Source organism: Peromyscus maniculatus, chromosome 20 (genome assembly GCF_049852395.1).
Source record: "Peromyscus maniculatus bairdii isolate BWxNUB_F1_BW_parent chromosome 20, HU_Pman_BW_mat_3.1, whole genome shotgun sequence".
Taxonomy (NCBI): Eukaryota; Metazoa; Chordata; class Mammalia; order Rodentia; family Cricetidae; genus Peromyscus; species Peromyscus maniculatus.
Window position 1 is genome coordinate 68,767,521 of NC_134871.1, and position 21,940 is coordinate 68,789,460.

At 53.0% G+C, this 21,940-nt stretch overlaps 2 protein-coding genes across 7 annotated transcripts; one reads left to right on the forward strand and one right to left on the reverse strand.

Annotated features, from left to right (window-relative positions):
* The first annotated feature begins 7,525 nt into the window (after window positions 1-7,525).
* Window positions 7,526-15,895, forward strand: Troap (trophinin associated protein). 6 transcript variants are annotated; one of them, XM_076556735.1, is made up of 14 exons: window positions 7,526-7,677; window positions 7,922-8,070; window positions 8,170-8,362; window positions 9,527-9,684; window positions 9,771-9,908; window positions 10,068-10,150; window positions 10,530-10,582; window positions 11,058-11,161; window positions 13,065-13,151; window positions 13,571-13,642; window positions 14,075-14,197; window positions 14,343-14,991; window positions 15,403-15,596; window positions 15,719-15,895. In XM_076556735.1, the coding sequence occupies exons 2-14, from the start codon at window positions 7,927-7,929 to the stop codon at window positions 15,764-15,766; spliced, it is 2,046 nt and encodes a 681-aa protein (XP_076412850.1). In that variant the 5' UTR covers window positions 7,526-7,677; window positions 7,922-7,926; the 3' UTR covers window positions 15,767-15,895. The 6 variants fall into 6 exon arrangements, with proteins under 6 accessions (XP_076412850.1, XP_076412854.1, XP_076412849.1 ...); XM_076556739.1 differs by having other exon boundaries at window positions 11,061-11,161; XM_076556734.1 differs by having other exon boundaries at window positions 7,544-7,651; window positions 10,527-10,582.
* A 631-nt stretch (window positions 15,896-16,526) lies between these two features.
* C1ql4 (complement C1q like 4) lies at window positions 16,527-20,711 on the reverse strand. The gene is made up of 2 exons (XM_006974396.4): window positions 19,516-20,711; window positions 16,527-17,336 (listed from the first exon to the last, which is right to left on the reverse strand). The coding sequence occupies exons 1-2, from the start codon at window positions 20,050-20,052 to the stop codon at window positions 17,157-17,159; spliced, it is 717 nt and encodes a 238-aa protein (XP_006974458.1). The 5' UTR covers window positions 20,053-20,711; the 3' UTR covers window positions 16,527-17,156.
* Between the last annotated feature and the right edge of the window lie 1,229 nt (window positions 20,712-21,940).

Sequence of the window (21,940 nt, forward strand, 5' to 3'; positions counted from 1 at the left end):
ATGTGTTAGTTTTCTACATACATTAGTTTGAAGGGACACTGGCCAGCTCGAACATGGCAAACAGCTTTGGCAGGCCCTGTCCTTCTCCCCATTCCCTCTGCCTTGCTAAAAACCATTAGATGACATTCCTGAAGCTGGCCACCAAGGTCTAGTCCCTTATTTGGCCACTTCCTCCTCCTGAGGCTATTACCAAGGTCCAGCTATCAAAGTATTGAAGTCCAGCAATCAAAAGCCCTCTTTTTACAGAGAAACCCTGTCTCGGGGGTGGGGGGGGGGAGCCCTCTTTGGCTGGGCGGTGCTGGCGCACGCCTTTAATCTCAGACTCAGGAGGCAGAGGCAGGTGGATCTCTGTGAGTTCCAGGCCAGCCTGGTCTACAGAGTGAATTCCAGGACAGGCTCCAAAAGCTACACAGAGAAACCCTGTCTTGGGGGGGGGGGGAAAGCCCTCTTTGGCTCACCTAATTAACATGCCCAACTTAAATTAAATAACTCATTCTAACATGAGGTTTCCCTTTTTCCCTTTATAAACCGCCATTTTCCTATGGGCTACGCTGGTCTCCTCTCTCTCCAGAGGCAGTCCTTTGTCCTCTGGGACAAATATCCCTGCCTCCTCTCCCTGTTCCTTTTCCCTAGTTCCTCATCCTCTGTCTCCTGTCTTTGTCTCTTATTCCTGCCCTCTGTCCCTCTGGGGCAAATAAATCTCCTTTGGGCTGAGAGCTTGGTCTTGGGGGTCCTGGGCCGATATGATCTCTTGGTTGGTGGTGTGGTAAAGTACAATGACCACAAGCAACTTAAGGAACAATTTATTTAGGCTGATGGTTCCTGAGGGCTGGATCTCCATCATGGCAGGGAAGGTATGGTGAGCAGAGCAGGAAGCTGAAAGATCACATCTCAATCACACACAGGAAGCAGAGAGAGAGAAAGGGAGCCATCTGTGAAGTGTGACTCTATGTAGTCTTAACAATAAAAACCTGGAGTCAGATATCAGGGTGAAACCTGAAATATCAGGGAAGCAGAGCAGCAGCCACTAGAGACTTCTTACCTCTAAGAAATCTTGGACTGAATGGGGTGCTCCTGTCTCTACAAATTCTCAGACTGAGTTTGGGAGATCCTGTCTCTATGAATCCTCAGACAGAATAGGGGGTGATCTTGTCCATCTTGTCTCTACCTGCTTTTTATATTCCTCTCTCTACCTCCTTAGTGCTGGGATCAAAGGTTTGAGCCTCCCAAATGCTGGGAATAAAGGTGTGTGCCACCACCACTGCCTGACCTCTATGGTTAACTAGTGGCTAGTTCCGCCTTCTGATCTCCAGGCAAGCTTATTTGTCAGAACACAAAACAAAACATCACACAACACATCTGTAAGGGGAGCAAGGCTACAGTTCTCAAAGCCCACTCCAGTGACATGCTTCCTCCAGCAAGGCTCCTGTCCTACAAGTTCCATAATCTCCCAAACAGCGCCACCAACTGGGGACCAAGTACTCAGATGCATAAGTTTATGGAAGACATTTCTCTTTCAAACTCCCATGTCCACTGAGCTAACTCACAGGCCTCAGGATGATCTTTAGTTCTAAGGCAGCCTTAGCTACAAAATTAGACTAAGTCTCAAAAAAATAAAAAATCCAAGAGGAAGGCTGGGCATGGTGGTGCCTGCCCTTTAATCCCAGCATTCAGGAGGCAGAGGCAGGAGGATCTCTGTGAGTGCCAGGTCTATATATAATGAGACTCTGTCTCAAACACACACACACACACACACACACACACACACACACACACACACACACTAAACTAAACTAAACTAAAACAGGACTACAGGACTTTGCCTTCTGTAAATTGAAAAGAGAGATTTTTACCAAGTGGGATGGTGTGTGTTATAGTCCTAGTGCCTGGGAGATGGAGGGAGGGAGATCAGTTTGAAATTATCCTTGGCTACATAGCAAGATCAACAAGTCTAGGATTTGTGAGATTTTTCTGTCTCCACATAAAACAAAAAAAGAGAGAAAAAAGAAAAAAAGGCTGGGGGTACAACTCAGTTGTCGGGGCGCTGCTTGCTTAGCATGTCAGCAGCCTTGGGTTTTGACCCTCAGCACCTGGCAGAATGGGGCGTGGTAGTCCATTTAGCAGTGCTTGGGAGGGAGAAGCAGGAAGATCAGAAGTTCCAGGTCATCTTGACTACTTAAAGATCAACACACAATGCTCAGTGCTCACATGGACTATAAGACATTCTACTCAAAAAAAGGGGGAGGGGGCTGGAGAGATGGCTCAGTGGTTAAGAGTACTGGCTGCTCTTCCAGAGGCCCTGAGTTCAATTCCCAGCAACCATATGGTGGCTCACAACCATCTGTAATGAGATCTGGTGCCCTCTTCTGGCCTTCAGGATACATGCAGGCAGAACACTGTAATAATAAATCTTTTTTAAAAATCCTTTTTAAAAAAGTTATGTGTGTGGGCTGCCGGAGAGATGGCTCAGTGGTTAAAAAACACTGACTGCTCTTCCAGAGGACCTGGGTTCTGTGGACTGGACACCAGGCATCCATGTGGTGCACAGACATACATGCAGGTCAAATATTCACTCACATACAATAAAATTAAATAAATACAACAAATATTTAAGAAAGGTCGTTCTCAAAAGAAGAAAAGTAAAAGAGCCAGGGATATAGCTCAAAGGCAGAGCCATCCTTTAGCGCTCTGGAGGCCGTAGGTCCTATTCCCAGCACAGCAAACAAAAACAGAAAACTCAAGAGAATGAATAGGTAAACCAAGAGCTCAGTAATATCACTGAACAGGGCTGGGTGTGGTGGCGCATGCCTTTAATCCCAGCACTCGGGAGGTGGAGGAAGGTGGATCTCTGTGAGCTCAAGGCCAGCCTGGTCTACAGAGTGAGTTCCAGGAAAGGCTCAAAAGCTACACAGAGAAACCCTGTCTCCAAAAACCAAAACAAAAAAAGATTACTGGATAGAAAATCAATTACATTCCTTCACAAACAAATGAAATAGTTACATTGTTTACAGTTAAAGTTGATAATGGGTTGGCGCTGGGGTGCAGCTCAGCCGATAGAGCTCTTCCCGGGCATTCACAAGGCCCTGGCTTTGATCTACAGCATTGCAAGACAAAAAGTGGAAAGAAAACTGACTGCACGTTGATAGGCATGGTCCCTCTGTACAGGACCCACCTGAGCGCTGGCACCTCCTACATTGCTGTGTGTGTGTGTGTGGGTGGGTGGGTGTGTGCGCGTGCATGCGCGCGCAGGTGCACATGTGTATACAGGTACCCAAAAAAGCCAGAAGAGCATGAGATCCCATGCAGCTGGAGTGACAGGTGGATGTGAGCAGCGAATGTGGTACTCAGAACCAAATTCAGGTTCTTTGGAAGCATAGCAAGTGCTCATAATTTGTTGATCCATTTCTCTAATATATATATAAAGTCTCACTACAACTTAGGTCTCCATTATTAGGTTAAGCTGGCTGACCAGCAAGGCCTAGAGATCTCCCTTTCCATGCCTGCTCAGCACTGGGATCAGAACATGAGTCACCACACGCAGCTTTTTATGTGGGTCCTGGGGAGGGAACTCAGGTCCTCTTGCTCACACTACAAGTACGTCACTTGGAATGAAATAGGACAGCAGTTCTCAACCTGTGGGTTGTGACCCCTTGGGGTAGCACATCAGATCTCCTGTATATCAGATATTTATAGTACGATTCATAACAGTAGCAAAATTAGTTATAAAGTAGCAATGAAATAATTTTATGGTTGGGGGGTCACCACAACATGAAGAACTCTATTAAAGGGTCACAGCATTAGGAAGGCTGAGAACCTCTGAAACAGAGGTTCATCTCATCACCTTCTATCAGGAAAGGCAGAGTTTAATACTCATTGTATTCTCATTGATGAATATATAATTAGCAGCTGAGCTACATGCATGCTCTGAGTTAATGAACACCACCCGGAGAACACAAAGCCGGTTTGCCAGACAGCTCAGAGGGTACAGAGAGCTGGTAACCAAGGTATCTTTCCCAGACTGTGTGTGGGAGGGCTCCGGGAAGCCTCCCTGAAGATGTAACAACGGACATTAATTTGGAGGCATAACTAGGCAAAATGAGAGCAAGAAAGCATTCCAGAGGCACTAGGGGAAGTATGACAGACCTGAGGACTTAGACAAGGTCATGGAATTAGTGTCAATGCAAAAACACAGGTCTCAAGCTCAAAGACAGTAAGAGGTAGTTTATTCTGGTTCCAAATTCTAGTGACTATGCATTTAGGTTACCCCAAGTTCCACTATTCCAAGGTGAAAGCATGGTGTTTTTATGACAATAGAACAAAGTAAGTTATAAATCAAGGCATTTTTTTTAATGCATTTTATTTCACTTTTGAGACAGGGTATTACTACTTAGCCTTGGCTGGCCTGGAATTTGCTGTGTAGACAAAGTTGGCCTCAAACTCACAGGGACCTGTAGGCCTCTGCATCCAGATTAAAGGTGTGTATTACCACATCCTTCCCTTCAAGACATTTTAAGAATACACTAGAGAGACGGCTCAGTGGTTAAGAGCACTTCTTACTTGCAGAGGACCTGGGTTTGACTTCCAGAACCCACACGGTGGCTTATAATCATTCCTAACTCCAGTTCCAGGGGCTCTGGTGTCTTCTGATTTCTGTGGGCATCAGACATGCATGTGGTGCACATACATGCAGGCAAAACACACAAATAAAGTAAATCTTAAGTAAAATAAAAATACATTGGTAGGAATACCAGAAAGGTGTGTTAGCCATGTAAGGGAGTCTCAACTATAGGTCTCCAATGGCATCTATTAGCATTTTTAGCTCTTTGATGGGTGGAGAACTGGGTTTTGTTAAATACATCCCACAAGTTTAATACATTCCTCCTGTAGTTTGGATGGTAGGTGGGCAAGGAATGGCTCTTTGTGGGGGCTAAATACAGCCTAAGAGAAATTGTAGTTAGCTTTTTGTTGTTGTTGTTTGTTTTGTTTTTTTGAGACAGGGTTTCTCTGTGTAGCTTTGGAGCCTGTCCTGGAACTCGCTCTGTAGACCAGGCTGGCCTTGAACTCATAGAAATCCACCTGGCTCTGCCTCCTGAGTGCTGGTGTTAAAGGCGTGCGCCACCACCGCCAGGCTGTAGTTAGCTTCTGAGCTCCAATATTCCAATGACTCCAGTCATTGAAGTTTTAATTAGCTTTCATGGACACAGCTTCTTTTCAAGGATTCTCCTCACAGAAGGCAGAGCGTAACGGGGCAGAGTGGCATGGCACAAAAGGTTAGGCACGGGTGTGCTAGTCACTGAGGCACAGCAGTTACCAGGTTTGCATTTTGGAAAAATTTCTCTAGCTACCATAAGAACGGATTCACATGGACAGAATGACACCCCCCCACCCCCCCCCACCCCCCCCACCCAGGGCTCAAGGAACTATTCAGAAAAGCAGGCAGAAAGACTGTAAGGGCCAGAGGGGACTGAAAACTCCAAGGCAATGGCTTCTTCCTGACACACACAGGAACTCACAGAGGCTGAGCCTCATGCACAGGGCCTGCACAGGTTCCAGCCAGACTGGGTTCCATCACTGAGAAGTGGGAGAGGACATGGGCTCCAATCCCTAAGTAAGAAGCTATCTCCAACTGACAACTTGCAAAGGAAAAATTAGTTTTCCCAAATGGAGTCTCACTGGGTATATTAACCACACTTAGGGGTGGGCCCCATGCCAACCCAAAACTAACTCAATGATATTTATGTGGATTTTTTTGTTTCATATTGCTTTGTTTGGTCATTTTTTGTCTTAATGGTCTTTTGTTTGCATATTATGGTTTCCAATTTTGTGATTTTATGGGTGTTGTGTGTGTGTGTGTGTGCTTCTGAAGCTTCTTTTCTTTTTTATTCTGGTGTGTTTGTTTTGTTTGCCTGTTTGTTTTCTTTCTTTCTTTTTTTTTTTTCAAGACAGGGTTTCTCTGTGCAGCTCTGGCTGTCCTGGAACTGCCCTGTCTCTGTAGGCTACTTGCCTCTGTCTCCTGAGCCCACCACTACCAGCCTGTTTGTTTTCTAGAGAAAGAAAGGGCGTGGAGTTGGATGGGTGGAGGATCTGGGAAGATTTTGGGGAAAGGAAACCATTATCAGAATATATTGCATAAAAATTTATTTTCAATAAACATATATTAAAATAAACAAAGACTAGAGGGGTTGGGCAAAGAGACTATTTGGAAGATAATTGCAATTCCCTACATAAATGTGGTGGACTAAGGTGGTGATAATGAAATAGCTGATATATAAATCTATATATGATATATATCATCTATATCTCAACATATATGTGTATATATTAAGACAGTCTAAGTCACTCAGGAGGTAGAGGCAGGTGGATCTCTGTAAGTCCCGTCTGGTCTACAGAGCGAGTTCCAGGACAGCCAGGAGAAACCTTGCCTCAGGGAAGAAAAAAAATAGTTTTTTTAATTCAGGGTCTCATTATTTAATCCTGGCTGGCCTAATACTCGCTTTTTAGCGAGTATACTTCCAATCTGACTTGATGACCTAGGAACTCAGAGATCCGCCTGCCTCTGCACACACCACTTTATATGGCTAAACAGCTGAATTCTAAAAAAAAAAAAAAAATGCTTAAAGGCAAAGTCTGTAGGCATAAAAAGAAATGGGGTATGGAAGGCGCAGTCCAGAAGCAGTTAACGAATAACGCCTATTTATGTTCCTATACACGAATAACTTGTGTATCGGCGTCCTTTAAACTTCAAACTGTTGTCTATGCAGGGCGCGTGCAATCCTAGCACAGGGGAGGCTGAGGCAGGAGGCTGCGAGTTTGAGACCCGTCTGGGATAGAGTGAGATTTTGTGAGTGTGTGCGGTTGGGGGTGAGACACTGTCTGCTTCCCAATCTCCATCCAGCAGCCTCACACCTGCATGCCAATGAGCAGCAGGGGAGCCCTCAGGTTAGGGAGAGGCGACCTGGAGGTGCGGAGACCCCCAGGCATAAGGGGAGCCCTTCAATGATGCTCCACCGGGCTCCGGCCACACTGCGCCTACCCACACCCCCCAAGCTGTGGGGTCCGGGTGGACAAACGATCCCTTGGCCCCTCGTTCCCGTGGGGCTCAGCACAGTCACCTCCGGCCCTCTCGCCCACTGGGGCAGCTCCTCATCTCCCGCAAAAGCCGCGCCCATGCTCCCTGGAACAGTCCCGGGCCTGCACGACTGCGTTCCCAGGGTGGTCCAGGGCCCTCGAGGGCCAGCCCTTCCCACAATCCCGCGGTCCTCCTTGGGTGCCGGCCCTCGCCTGGCTCCGGATCTCGCGAGAGGACGAGAATGCCCGTTGCAGCCCAGCTTCGGCTTCCCGGGCCTCGGAACCGCATCCTCCCTGGCTTTCCTCCAATCCTGCCGCTCGCGCTCCGCTCTCGGATTGGCCGAGGGAGCTGGTCAGTTTTTTTCCCAGCCAGAGAGCAGGGCGACAACTTCTCCGTCCCCGGCCCCGCCCCCGGCCCCTGCGGATTGGACGGCCGGGCGTGACGTCACGCGGCTCCGCGTCAGCGGGGACTAGCCAATCACAAGCTTGGCGTATTTTACAAACCGGGGAAGCAGCGGCGGCCGCAGCAGCAGCAGCAGCAGCAGAAACCCAGAAAATCGGCGAAAAAGCTGAGAAAGTGGAGGTGACCCCCGAGGGGCTCTTGGAGAGGTGCGGCACGGGATGGTAGAGGGGACGAGTCCCGTCGAGGTTCTCAGGGAGGACAGCAGTTTGGAGTCCTGGGGCGATCGCAGGCTGGGGGTGTCTGGAGGAGGCAGCCCCCAAGAGCGGCCTTGCTGCCGGTGCGGGCCTCCAGGCACATGGATTGGGACCAAGGTGGGAGAACCAGGGATAGCAGCCCCCACGCCTTGCTTTGGTCCTCAGTCCTGTCTGCCGTCTCCCGTCTCCATTACAGCCGCCATGACTACCCTCCACCCTAGGAAGGATCCCCTCCTCCGAGGTGTATCCCCCACCCCTAGCAAGATTCCAGTACTCTCTCAAAGATGCCCGGATTTTTCATCAGTCAAGTCGTGCTCTCTGGACCAGGAGAACCAAGATCCAAGGGTAAGAGGGGCTTGATGGGTGAAGGGAGTAATAACATGGAGGCAGCTCCCGTTAGCAATGCACCCCAGTGCTGAATCCCAGCTTCTTGTTTCCCCTCAGAGACTGGCTCAGAAGCCACCGCTCAGTACTCAACGTCCGCTCATCGACTCGGCAGGCCTCAGACCGAAAACCTCGCACCAGACAGAGAAATCACAAAGATTGGGGCGGACCACCCAACTCCGGAACCCTTTGGAAGAACTCAAGCCTAGCTCTGGGGAACCAAATGTGGGGCTTGTGCCTCACCCCCAGACAGGTACCTGTTGGCGGCCTGGGAATAGCCGACTTGGTTGAGTGAGAATGGGAAAGGCAGCGTGGGATTTTGGGGGGTTTGCACACCCTCTGGTTTCTTGCATACTGTAAGAGTCCTAGGCCCTGCCCTGAAAGCTCTTTGCTCTAAGAAGCCATCCCGTTACTTCAGCAAAATGTCATCTCTTGCCTGTCATGGTGGCATATGCCTTTAATCCCAGCACTTTAGGAGGCGGATGCAGGTGGTCTCCGTGAATTCCAGGCCAGCCTGGTCTACATAGTGAGTTTCAGGCCAGCTAGGGCTACACAGTGAAGCCTTTTCAGCAACCCAGTCACAGTCATTTGCTCAGTGTTGTGCTGATTCTTTATAATCTGTCCATATTTCAGCTTGAACGCCTTCCTTTTCAATAGCAGGTATGTTTTTAAAAGATTTATTTTCATTTTCTGTGAGTCAATGTGAGTGCAGCATCCGTGGAGATCAGAAGAGGGCATTAGATACCCTAGAGCTGAAGTTCTAGCCAGCTGTGATCTACCGTGTGGGTGCCAAAAACAGAACCCACGTCTCCCAGAAGAGCAGCCAGTACTCTTAACTGCTGAGCCACCTCTCCAGCCCCTAAAACAGGATTATTTTGAATTATGTATATGTGTGTGAGTATGTGTGAGAACAGGTGCCTGCAGAGGCTGGAGGCATTGGATTGCCCTGGAACTGGAGTTACAGGCCACCTGACGTAGGTGTTGGGAACCTATGCAAGAAGGGTGTGTGTGTGTGTGTGTGTGCTCCTAATCACAAGGCCATCTATCTCTCCAGCCCCCAGTGATATCTTCTATAAGACAAAAACTTGGTTCATCTTTTGCTCCAATGGTTAGAGTAATAGATTACATGAAATTCTTCAGACATTTGATGAGCTAGGTTCAATCGAAAGATCTCCTCCCCATCTCTCCCTCTCCCATCTCTCAAGGTCTTACATAGCCCAGGCTGGCTTTGAGCTCTGTGTGCTGGGGAGGCTGGCCTTGAACACCTGGTTCTCCTGCCTTGGTTCCCTAGATTCTGGAATTACAGGTGTGCGCCATGAGGCCTGGCTTGGATATGTTTTGCTCAGGGTTGCTAGGGTCCCCTGCCCCTCAGCCTCCCCTGCTCCTGTTCCTTCTAACCCTGTCTCTTCCCTTTCAGAGGCTACAGGGGCTATAGATTTTGTCGCTGACCCTGCAGCCCTGGCCACCATCCTGTCAGGTGAGGGGGTGAAGAGCTGTCCCCTGGGGCGCCAGTCCAGTCTGGCTCAGAGAGTACTAGTTCGAGGGAGCAAGGGAGGCACCACCCGGAGGGGCCAGGTAATGAGAAGGATGTGAGGCCAGGCTGGGGTGGACTTCGGTGGGGGATTCTGAGCTCTTGCTGATGGCCTCTCTTGGCACCCCAGATTGCTCGGTCTTCAGCATACCTGGCCCCCAGGACCCCCATCCATCAGCCAGATCCTGCCAGGGCCTCCTGCTTCTCAAGACTGGAGGGATCAGGACCCCGAGGCCGCACTTTGTGCCCACAGAGATTAGAGGCTCTGGTGAGTACCCTTGCGGGGCTGACACTTAGTCTTTCTAGAAACTTCTTCCTGGGACAGTACCTCAAGATGAAAATGGGTTCTGTGGGAGAGGTGGGATGGGGTTCGTGTCTAGTTCGATGCCCACTTTTCACTCTGCTTTCCTGTCTTGCTCTGGATCAGAATCCACCTTCAGGATCTTCCTTTCATTCCTCAACTCGCCCCAGTTTACAGGAACTAAGAAGAGAGACATGTGGTAACAGCAGGTAAGGAGAGGGTCTAGATTCCCTTTCAGCCCAGGAGGGGATGTGCAAGACATGTCAGGTCAGGCCCTGGAACAGGGGTCAGGCTTTCATAGCCAGGCCTTAATACGAAGGCACAGAGGGATAGGCATGTGAGATGCTGTTTCTTTTGGCTACAGCATGAACTGACAATAAATGGGTTTGAGTTGAACTCCTGACCCTTACCATGGCTAGTCGTCCAAGCTTGTCTGGGTATCCGAGTTCTGTAACGGCCGAGCCAGGGTGACATTGGTACCCCTAGAGGCTGTTGTGAGGATGCAGTGAGATGGTGTTTGTAAAGCACTTAGCCAAGGCCCAGCCTTGCTTGACTCTCAGGGATGGCTGTTGTACTTACCGTCAGCAGGACTTCAGCAAGCCAGCCCTCCAGACCGCTCCCGAAGACCCCCGTCCAGCCTGGTGAGTGTGTCTGGATCTAGAACAAAAAGGCAAGGGTGAGCCACTGGCTGCCCCAGCCACGAGACAATAAAAAGGTCGGCAGGCCTTAGGGAGCGAAAGCAGGGTGAGGCAGTGGAGAGGCGGGGAGACTGGGTCAGAGGAGGTGGGGGTTAGTGGTGGAGCGCTTGCCTGGCTGTCACACCCCAGAAACACACGCTCATGCACACAGAACAGGGGCCGAGACCGCCTGCATAGGTCAGAGGCGGGCCTAGCTGCCCCTGTCTCCGTTCCTGCCCTGTCCCTGCAAAGCGGAATTCCCGGTGTGTTCTGTCCCAGTCCCTTAGGAGCCATGGTCACTTCCAGCAACTCAGGGCATTTGGATTGATTGGTGTTTGCCAGGATATTGCTGGGCTCTGAGAGGGTGCTGAGTGGGTAGACTTTGATGTTCCAAACGCTACAGCAGATGTCCCGTCTCCTCCTCCTTTACCCCTCACAGCAGAACCTGAGGCTGCCCCTCGTTCCAGTGAAGGAGGAAGAGCCCTACTGGGTCTGGCCCAACGGGTGCCATTAAGAGAGACTGGAGAAAGGACGCACACCAGGGTGCGATGGGACCCTCCCGGGGTGGGGCTGGGCGTTCAGGAGATGCCCTGGACCGTGGGTAGAGTGGGCAGACCCGGGACTCAGGATGTTATCAGGTCTTCGTTTGCTGGGGTTGGGGCCTGGGGAGAGAGGTGACAGCCTGGCATGCATGTGTCACCATGGAGTCAATGCTGAGGCCTAGACACGTCCAGTTCTTACCAATCAAAAATATTAATTCCTGCCAGGTGGCGCACGCCCTTAATCCCAGCACTCGGGTGGCCGAGGCAGGCAGATCTCTGTGAGTTCGAGGCCAGCCTGGTCTATAGAGTGAGTTCCAGGAAAGCCAGGGCTACACAGAGAAACCTGTCTCGAAAAAACCCACAAAAGCAATTTCCTTCAATTATTTACTAACTGGCTTTTGAAGCAGCCATGGTTCTAGGTTCAGAATATACATATTCTGAAGAGGGAAGCAAAAAAATAAATAAACACAAATATAAAATATATAGGATGTCAGGAGGTGGTACCTCTCTCTAAAATTAAACACTTCAGTCACTGGAAGGATTTGGGAGGAGGAATTGGTGTCATAAATTGGTAGTTTAGAGCCGTACATGGTGGTACATGACTGTAACCCAGCTCTCTGGAGCCAGGAGCATTGCAAGTGAGAGGCCAGCCTGGGCTGCTCCACAGGGAATTCCAGGACAGCCTGGGCTATGCAGCAAGACCCTGTCTTTAAACTAAAAGATGGTGCCGGGCGGTGGTGGCGCACCCCTTTAGTCCCAGCACTTGGGAGGCAGAGCCAGGCGGATCTCTGAATTTAAGGCCAGCCTGGTCTGCAGAGTGAGTTCCAGGACAGGCACCAAAGCTACACAGAGAAACCCTGTCTCGAAAAACAAAAAACAAGAAAACAAAACTAAAAGGTGGGTTTTAATAATAGATTAATATTTAGGACCGATAGCTTAGCTCACATTGGCCAACTTATAACTGCCTATGATTCCCATCTCAGGGGATCTACTGCCTTCTGGCTTTCATGGGCACCCAAATTTAAATACACATAAATTTTAAAAAAAAATATTTTTTTAATGTTTTTAAAAGGGATGCTAATCACTCTGTTTTTACAAAATGTATTTTGGCTAGGGCACGGTTGCTGAGAAGATGAGGTTTAAGTGAAGACCAGGAGTTGAGGACGTGAACCATACAGATAAAAAGGGGAGGCTATGGAGTTATTGAACCAAGAGGGCTGCAGATGCGAAGGCCCCGGGGAGAGGACGCATCTAGTGCTTGAGAGCTGGCCAAACAGGCCAGTGCAATGGGGGCCTAGGAAAGAGGGAGAGGTGATGAGTTACAGTGACCGCGGGTGAGAGCAGCTAAGGGACACACCAGTGTGACTCCTCGGCTCCTTCGTGGGCTGAATGGAAAGCCCAGGGGAGAGAGAGTGTGAATGGGGAGAGATACTTGGTTTCTCTTAAAAGCACTATGCAAGCACTGCAGGTGGTGGCACACACCTGTAATCCCAGCCTTGGGAGGTAGAGGCAGGAGGATCCCAAGGTCCAAGCCGGCCTCTTGGCTACTTGAGAATACACACACACATGCACACACACACACACACACACACACACACACACACACACACACACACACACATTCTGCTGCTGTGGGGAGGGCAAGACATAGGAAGGTGAATTCAGAAAGGCCACTCTTTTGCCTCTCTCCGCCACGGGGCGACGGCGACACCCACGCAACCCCTTCTCCTGGCCATGTAGTGTCACCCTTTGTCACCAACCCCTCACCTTTAGACGGGCTCGCTCGAGGTGTTCTCTCCCCAGGCCTCTCAGCTGTGGTTTGTATCGACAACTAACTCTTGGGCTGGGCAGGAGCAGAAGAATCTGGCTAGAGAGCCCCGCTCACCCCCCACGTCTCTCCCCAGACCCCATATTCATCCTTGAAAAAGATCAACATTTGGTCAAAAACCCACTTCACACCGCTCCGATCATTACCCAGAGTTCAGCAGCACGTAAGAGAACAGAGGAGGCCACTGGTGTGGGCCAAGACGAGGGAGGGAGGGGGCAGGCGCTGGGGGGGTGGGGGTGTTAAGACGAGGGAGGGAGGGGGGCAGGCACTGGGGGGGTGGGGGTGTTAAGATGAGGGAGGGAGGGGGGCAGGCACTGGGGGGGTGGGGGTGTTAAGACGAGGGAGAGAGGGAGGGGGCAGGCGCTGGGGGGGTGGGGGTGTTAAGACGAGGGAGGGAGGGGGCAGGCGCTGGGGGGGTGGGGGTGTTAAGACGAGGGAGGGAGGGGGCAGGCGCTGGGGGGGTGGGGGTGTTAAGACGAGGGAGGGAGGGGGCAGGCGCTGGGGGAGGATGAGGGGTTGGTAGTTAGACAGGTGAGAGGAGACTATGTCCCACCCGTGGGTGACCTGTCCTGTCTGATGCAGGCCCAGTGGCCGAGTGGTCTCTCCCCCCATCTCTCTCCTCATCACTCCCCTGAAGAGCCTGCCCTGCCCTGGGTAAGTGTCCAACGCCTTCCTGTCCTGAGGTCTTGATGCTGTCCCGCTGGCCTGGAGGGCTGGCAGCCTTGTGATTTGAGGTAGGTGTAACCGTCTAAAGAATCTGCCTTCCTCTTGCCTCTCCATCTGCCTTTCCTATCCTATGTTTAGAATGTCTGTCTGTCTGTCTCTGTCTCTTGTCTTCTGCTAGTCCGAAACTTTGAAGAAATTACTTGTATGTATGTATGTATGAACATCTCACCAACCTGGGCCTCAAACTTTTGATTCTCCTGCCTCAGCTTCTTGATCAGCTCTGTTATAGGCCTGGACTACCAAACCTGGTTTTTAGAGCCACCAGAGAGCTCTGACTCACTCATTCCTGAAGAGGGTGTGGGCAGTCTCCCCATCCTAACTCTGGTTTTCTCACCCGCCCCCTCCCGCTCTGTGTGGCAGGAGCAGATCGCTGTCAGGTTGTTTGACCAGGAGAGTCGTAGCATGTTACAGAAGGGATCCGCGGCCAGCACTTCTGGGCCTCACCCCGATAAAACCCCCAACCTCCAGGAGCTAAAGATGCAGGTGGGCCTGTAGTGACGGCACCTCTGGCTTCTGCACCATGAGAAGACTGGCCGGGGGGAGCCGGGAGGACAGGTGGGGGAGACGACCGTGTGGGGAGACCCCGTGGACACAGCGGTGACCCCTGGGGTGCTCTCTCCCACCGCAGCGCATCAGTGTTCTCCAGCAGCTCCTGCGACAGGAGATAGAGGAGCTGGCCGTGGGCAAAGGTGCCCCTCCGAATGGAGGCTCTGCTCTAGAGATGCCCGAACTCCAGCCCCCGCTGGCTGAAATTTCTAGAACTCTGACTGCTCCAGAACACAGTTCTGGAACTTCCCTTCTCGGACTGTCGAAACCCTCTGGTGTGACAGGGTCATTCCTTGCCGAAGAACGTGAGGAGCCACAGGCTTGCCCCGGGGAGGAGACGAAGGTGGTTCAGCCCAGCTCTGCCACAGAACCAGAGCCCCCAGAGCCATGCCGGATAGCTGGGCCGGAGCCCCCAGAGCCCCCAGTGCCATGCCAGATAGCTGGGCCGGAGCCCCCAGAGCCCCCAGAGTCCTGCCTTCCGGCACTGCCTGGACCCCTTCTGCCTCGTTCCCAAGGACAGGCTGGACCCCTTGGGGCCTGCCCCAGGACAGAGCTGAGACCGTCGGCAGCCTGCTCTCTGGAAGCTAGAAATCCAGAGTCTGGCTCACAGTCCTGTTGCGGTCAGGGGTCTCCAGCAACCACCAGCTTGACCTTCTCTTCACAAAGCCCACTCTGTGCCAGCCCCCCTCTCCACTCACTCCAGTCCTCTCGGTCCCCAGCAGGCCAGTCAGGTAAGGAATTGGCTGGGAAAGGGTATGGAGCAAAGCTTCCATGACCTTGGGAGTGGGCCCTGCCTTGCACTGGGCAATGCTATGCTTTCTTTCTTTTTTTTTTCTTTTCTGTTTTGGTTTTTCAAGACAGGGTTTCTCTGTGTAGTTTGGTGCCTGTCCTGGATCTCACTCTGTGTAGATCAGGCTGGCCTCAAACTCACAGAGATCCGCCTGGCTCTGCCTCCCGAGTGCTGGGATTAAAGGCGTGCGCCACCACCGCCCGGGGAATGCTACGCTTTCTTTCCTCTGGCTCCCATTGAAGAGTTCTCCTGCCCTTTGCTTCTAACTGGCTGTGCTCTTGGGGGAGGGGAAGAGTCAGCACCCGGAGAGACGGTAACTGCAGAGGGTCTCTACATTCCCCATGGCCTTCAGGCCCCAGCAGTCTAGCCCCTCGAACTCTGGCTCTGAGGCAGCGCCTCAAAGCCTGTCTCGCCGCCATCCACTGCTTCCACGAGGCTCGCCTGGATGATGAGTGTGCCTTCTACACTAGCCGAATCCCGCCTCCTGGGCCCACCCGGCTCTGCACCAACCCTGTGGCCACGCTGCTTGAACGGCAGGATGCCCTGGTGAGTCTTCAGTTACAGCCAGACCATACTGCCCGGCAAACCCACGGGACAGAGCCGGGGGCCAGCCTTGCCTCCTTTACCAAGAAGTAAGGGGACGTGACAGAGTCTCTCTCTCTCTCTAGCGTTTCATTCCAGTGGGTTCTGTGGTCCCACAGGACTCTCCATCGTGACTCCAGCCTCCACGGAGCTTCTGTTCTGCTTCGGCCATCCCTTCCTTTTTAGTCTTATTTATTGTTGCTCTGCCCATTGGACTGAGAGCCAACACCCTTTTACCCTTTAATAAAGTTTCTGTAAACTGAGTGAGTGTTCCAATAGGGCCGCTGCTGCTGCTCCTCTCCAGTGGTCCATGTGGTGGCAGTGTGCTCCAGTGAGGGGACAAAGTGAGGGGAAGCTGTCCTGTCTTCCCACGCCCGCCCAGCCACCTTCTCAGCAAACTCCTGAGTGCCTTCGCGGAAATTGTGGAGCCTGTTCTGAGATCAGTCTCACTCCAGGGCCCACCAGCTCTTTCCTCCTCTCGAGTACCTCTGTCAGAATTCTTAGTTGGGCACCTGTGGCCCTAAGCTACTTGGAAGCTGAGGCAGGAGGATCACTTGAACCTAAGAGTTGGAGGCCACCCCGGGCCAAAAACTATGACCCATCTCAAAAAGAAAACCCACAAAGAGACCAGTAACAAAGGCGAGGGAACTGCTAGAATTCTCTTCCTGTGCAGGCCCACTGAACCCAACTTTAGAATCTCTTCTACATCAAAGCTGAAATCTGCATCCCTCCCCCTCTGGAGAGGCATGCCTGGCCAGGCTTAACTGTATATAGATCAATCTCTTAGTTGAGGTTGAAAGCGGGGGTGGGGTGGGGAGTCCTTTAAGGGCCTCAGGCAAAAAGGGTCAGCCACTGTCCTTCCCACTCTGTGCCAAGGTAGGCAGCCACACACAATCCCCAGCCTCACTTTATTGAAGAAGTAACAGTATCTGTAGCTCCAGGACCTAGCCTGGAGAGGGGTGGGACAGGGACTGTACAAAATGGGTTCTGAATGCTAGGAAGGAAGTCGTTGGGTCCTCCCGTTCACGGGAAGGCTGCCCAGGCTAGAGCCTGAGAAATGGAGATGGAGGGGAAGGGACAGAGTGGCTACTGAGGTCCGGTACCTAACCTGTGTCAGAGTCTCCTCTCACCTAGACAGGCTCCCGCGGCAGACCTCTCCCTCCCAAGCTGCCAGCGCGTCCCTTTTCCCTGTGAGTCTTTGATCTCCATTAGTGAAACTGTTCCCCAGCTTCAGGCAGAAGGGAAGGCCGTGACCTCGTCCGTCCGTCCGTCCGTCAGTCCGTCTCAGCGGCAGGGTTTCATTGGAGCACAAGTGAAGCGGTCCTTCCCTAAGCGGCTCTCCTCTTCCCACCTCTCCCGGCCGGCGGCTTAAAACCCTTGAGCCCCAAGAATCCGCCCATTTAGGTAGCCTGGGGAACAGGAGAGTCCGATGGGGCCTTGGGTAGAGCTAGCTGGAGGTGAATGTGGATTGGAGCAAGGGGGCCAAGGGGCGGGCGAATGAGAGAGTGCGGGAAGGTGCTGGGCTCAGTCGGGGTAGATGATGAAGCCTGAGAAGGTGCTGTACTTGTTGGTGTTGCCGCCGTGAACTTTCCCACCGTCCAGCTTGATGAAGACCTCGTCACCCACATCTAGGTGTAGGATGACGCTGTTGCTGGCGTAGTCGTAGTTCTGATCCGCATCCTGAGCAATGGCGCTGGCCCGGACCTGGGGGGGAGGACGAAAAAAACAGACCCACATCCTGTGCAGAGCTCAGTTAACTGGGGCGTTGAGTCCTGTGCCTGCTGGAGCGAGCTCGGCTTAGGTATGGGCGGTGGGGGCCACACGAGCGTTTCTCAACCTATGGGCGTCCAATGACTCTTTCGCGGGAGTTGCGTATTAGATATTTACCTTACAACTCACAACAGTAGCAAAATTAGTTATGAAGTAGCAACAAAATTATTTTATGGTTGGGGTCACAGCATTAGGAAGGTTGAGACCCACTAAGGTAGGAGACTGCAGGGCTTCTCAGACATGACTTGGGGGCACACATGTACCTTCTCTGGGCCTCTGTTAGAGCAATGGGGGTAATAATAATGGAACCTACCCCACGAGGTGGTTAGGATTAAATGAGCAATTACCCCTGGAGTGAGTTCAGAACCATATTCTGTATACAGAAAATGTTACGTAGAATTGCTATTCTCATGCTAAAAAAAATAAAAATAGCTTTCAGGATTCTTCCAGGAGGCCATGCTCAATTGGAATTCCTAAACTAGCTTTTCTGTGGGACTGGGGGATACGTGTATCCACACCTGTGTCAGGCCGGTAGGAAAGTGAACTGTGTCGCTCTGGCCTCCTGGGCCCCGGTTTCCCTGGGGAGTGTTCAGCGGGTCCCCCACCTTGTGGAGGGCTGCCTCTGGTCGGGCTCTCTGGTCTGCAGCAGCCACACCGCCGGCCCCTTCCCTCAGTTCCCATCCCACCGGGACCGGTTATTAAATCATTAATTATTCATCATTATTCTAATCATTATTTACCATTCCCAGGGCCGCAGTGTCGGCTCCGTGGAATACAGAGTGGGAGCTGTGCCACCCCACCCCCTCCAAAACCAACACACCCCAGCCTCCTGCCGGATTCCTGGCACAGACCAAATCTACCTACTCGGTGCCACAAGAAGAAAGACACCAGGCTTTCCTTAGGCTTTGCCATTCCCCGGTCACAGGTGCACTGGATCATGTGGCCATTCACCATCAACCCCAGGAAGATGCTCAGAGCCTAACAGCTCCCTTCCCTCAGGCTCTGGAGGGAGGGACTTGCTAGGAACAGACCCCAAAGATGAGGTTGGTCTAGGGGTGACGTTCTCTTGGAACCCAGGAGCTTTTCAGCTCCTATAGAGCAGGGCTCAAGGCTTAGGGAGCCCCGAGGAGTAGACCTGATGCACCAGGGCCCCACCCCCTCCGTGGAACATTCAGAGGTCACTGCTCGGTCCAAACCTTCCTCTTCCTGCACAGTATAGGCAGCCCCCTCCACCCCAGCCTATGGCATCTTGCTAGTTCAAATGCCGGAGTCTTTTGGGGAGCTGGTCCCTCAAACCTAGGTGGCAACGATTTTGACTCCCCCCTGAAGCAGAACGTAGCGGCATCGGAGAGGTTCCCAGGGAGGGTGTAAGGCCTGTAGACCAGGCCTCCTCTCTTCCTGATCATCACCTCCTAGCTTTTCCAAACCAACATTCAATGGGTCCATCCTTCCACCTATGTGGCCCCTGGGCCGGTTTCCCACAGCCGCCTACAGAGTCAGTGTTAGCGGAGGGCAAGACTTGGTCTAGGTTTGCCCCGGCCCAGGGGATGAACAAATAGGACCGCTACCTAGCAAATGGGCAAAAGAGTGTTTTTTTTCCTTTTTTCGCCTTTTCTTTGAAAATCCAAGCTGAATGACTCCGCCTGGGGGGAGATGGCCACTACCCAAAACAAGATTCCATTCTGATTCCTTGAATCCAGAGTCCCTCATAGCTAGTTCCATGCCAGGGCTGGGAAAGCACTGACTGAGAAGACAGCAGGCAGCCCCCAGACAGGCAGAGAAAAGGCCCTGAGGGGTAAGGCAAGCACCAAAGACATGATGTGGCAGGCTGCGGCTGGAGGTTGGTGAGTTGATACAGAGGCATGCTTTGAGTCCTGAGTTCCAGCTCTGACATCACTCTAACGCTCCGGGAGACTTCGGACAGGTGACTTTCTTTCCCAGGCCCCCCCCCCCATTCCTCCTCTTTTGATTAAATTAAGTGACCAATTTTTGGTGGCCTAGCATTCTTGGATACCTGATAGTGTTTCAGGGGAGGAGCTGGGTTGCGACTGAGTGCAGGGAATTTTAGGAGGTCCCTAGTGAGATCTGGGGCTAAGGAGAGGGGTAATCTCACCTGTCCGTTCTTCATCAAATCGGCCCACATGCTGGTGCCGTCGCCACCGCGCATGAGCACATGGTAAGCGAAGAAGTAGACGCCTGGCATGGGACAGGTGAACTTGCCGCTGGCTGCCTCGTAAGCGTTGCCCACGTTGGTCACCACGTCGTCAAAGCGCAACACTTCATAGCCCTCGTGAGGCCGCCGGAGACCCGCGTAGAAAGCAATTCGGGGTATATAGCCTGCAGGGGGCGCTGCCCCTCCAGGGCCTGGGCCAGGAGGACCTGGGGGACCTGGCCTGCCTGGCTCGCCGGGGGGCCCTCTGGGACCTGGAGGCCCTGGGGGTCCCCGCAGGCCTGCCTTCCCTCGGCGACCCACCTCTCCCTTGGCACCTGGAGGGAAGGGAGGCGCCGAGGCGGGAGCGCCGTCGGGGCCTTGGCCTCGGGGTGCGTGGGGGTCGCACACCATGCGACATCGACCCAGCATCTCGTAGTGTGTTGGTCCGCGGGAGCTGTGCACCAGGAGCGGGATGGCTACCAGCAGCAGCAGCACCATGGCCACCCCGACGGCCGCGCCCGCCACCCGCTTGCGGCGGCTCAGCCGTGACGCGGCCAGGGCCAGCAAATCCTCCTCACTTTTGGGCGCAATGGCGGCGGAGGCCCGGGGCTCTCCGCGGGCTCGGGCCCCGGTGCGGATCTCCCGACGGCTGTGCCCGACCACCTTGCCCCGGCGGATGCCTCCTGTCACCGTGGAGCTGTTCCCCAAACCGCCGGTCAGAGTGGAGGTCTCCCCCGTGGGTTGGGCCAAGGACAGCCCTTGAGGGTGCAGAACCTGGAGTCTGGTGTCACCCTCGGGTGCAGTTCGAACGATCCAGGGCGCCTGAGAGCCACAGCTTCTTGGACGGCTGGTTTCCCACAGGTCTAGGATGCCTGCTCTCCAGACAGTTGCTTTCTTGCGGATGGCGGTGTCTGGGTCCCGGGCGCCCTTCGCCGATTTCTCCCGGCTAGACCGGGAGACCTCTCCCCGCTCTCCCGACGTCCCAGTCTGTGAGCTGCAGGGGGGCTCTCACTGGACGCGACCTCGTCGATTTTGCACTTTAGCTCTTGGAAAGCACAACCTGCCTCCCTCAGCAGCCTTGGCCTCAGCCCTCGCCAGAGCCCTAGCCAGGCGTCCCTCTCCCGCAAGCGCTCTCCCTCTCTGCGTCCCTAACCTTCCTCCCTGGCAGCAGTGCGGGTGGTGTGAGTCGCCGCGCGGCAGGAGCCACTATAAGCGGCCGCAGGCGGAGCGACCCCTGGCGCCCAGAGCGGGAAACGCGGGGGCGGGGCAGGCCGCGCCACCTCCCCCCACCTCCCCGCCGAGCCCCCCAGCCTCCAGGTTCCCTGCCTGCACCCGGGGCTTTGCAGCGATTCTCAGCCCCCACCGTATCCTCACTTTCCACCCTGTACCTGGAGTTTGGCATTCTCGGAGCTTAGAGGAAGATGGGCTACTCAGTGATGGGGTAAACAGGGATCAGGCTACAACACACATAGAAGACCTCAGAGGGGACCGCGGAGCTAAACAAGGGGGCGCGGGGTGGGGTGGGGGGGCTCACATACAACAAACAGAAAACAGAAATAAAATGCGATTCGCCACCACGCGTCCCTCGGTGCCCCCCCAACCAAATACCGAATATGGCCAAAGGGTTCAACCGTGACTTGTTGACCAGAATGGGAACCTGGCCTCTAAGATAGCATAGCAGCAGAAGAAGAAGAAGAAGGAAGAGAAATAGAAGAAGGAGAAGGAGAGAGAGAGAGAGAGAGAGAGAGAGAGAGAGAGAGAGAGAGAGAGAGAGAGAGAGAGAGAGAGAGAGAGAGAGAGAAACACTAGGGAACAAGCAGGAAACGGACATCCGAAAAATCAGAGACAGAAAGAGACACGAAGAGACAAAGCTTCTAAAAGAGACTGACTGACAGCCCCAGAGCGGGAGAGGAAGAGACAGAGACAGAGAGAGAGAGAAGGGAGCCTAGACAGGTTGACAGATCTAGAGAGAAATGTAAATGGCGCGCTGCGGAGAGACACCCAGGTCCGTGTTCGGACTCCAATGTGACATATCAACTGTGAGGAAGACGCGGGGGCGGGGCAGTTCTGCAAGCAGAGTGCTGGGCTGTGGGTCTGCGCGTTGTGACAGTGCTGGATACTGTGTGTGGGGTGGGGTGGCCCTAAGACCCTGGCCTTGCCGTCCCTGGGTGAGCAGGGCTGTGAATTGTGGGCTTTGTGTACACATGCGTGAGGCTGCTTGAAGAGGGAATTCGTATGTCTGTCTTAGTCCTAAAATCTGAGACCCATAGAGGCCAGCTCTGTCTCAGGACTGAAGCCCTTGGCACCTCCTGGTGAGAAAGAGCCATCCTCACTTGCCCTGTCCAGACTGGCACCACCCGAATCTTGCCCTGATACCAGCTTTCAT

Bases quoted from the DNA above. Each gene is read 5' to 3' on its own strand.
- C1ql4 (XM_006974396.4), bottom strand. From the start codon at position 20,052: ATGGTGCTGCTGCTGCTGGTAGCCATCCCGCTCCTGGTGCACAGCTCC. The intron at 17,337-19,515 runs GTGAGATTACCC...CCTCCCCCCCAG, and splicing joins ATTTGATGAAGAACGGACAG to GTCCGGGCCAGCGCCATTGC.
- Troap (XM_076556734.1), top strand. From the start codon at position 7,927: ATGACTACCCTCCACCCTAGGAAGGATCCCCTCCTCCGAGGTGTATCC. The intron at 8,363-9,526 runs GTACCTGTTGGC...CTTCCCTTTCAG, and splicing joins TGTGCCTCACCCCCAGACAG to AGGCTACAGGGGCTATAGAT. The intron at 9,909-10,067 runs GTGAGTACCCTT...GCTCTGGATCAG, and splicing joins CACAGAGATTAGAGGCTCTG to AATCCACCTTCAGGATCTTC.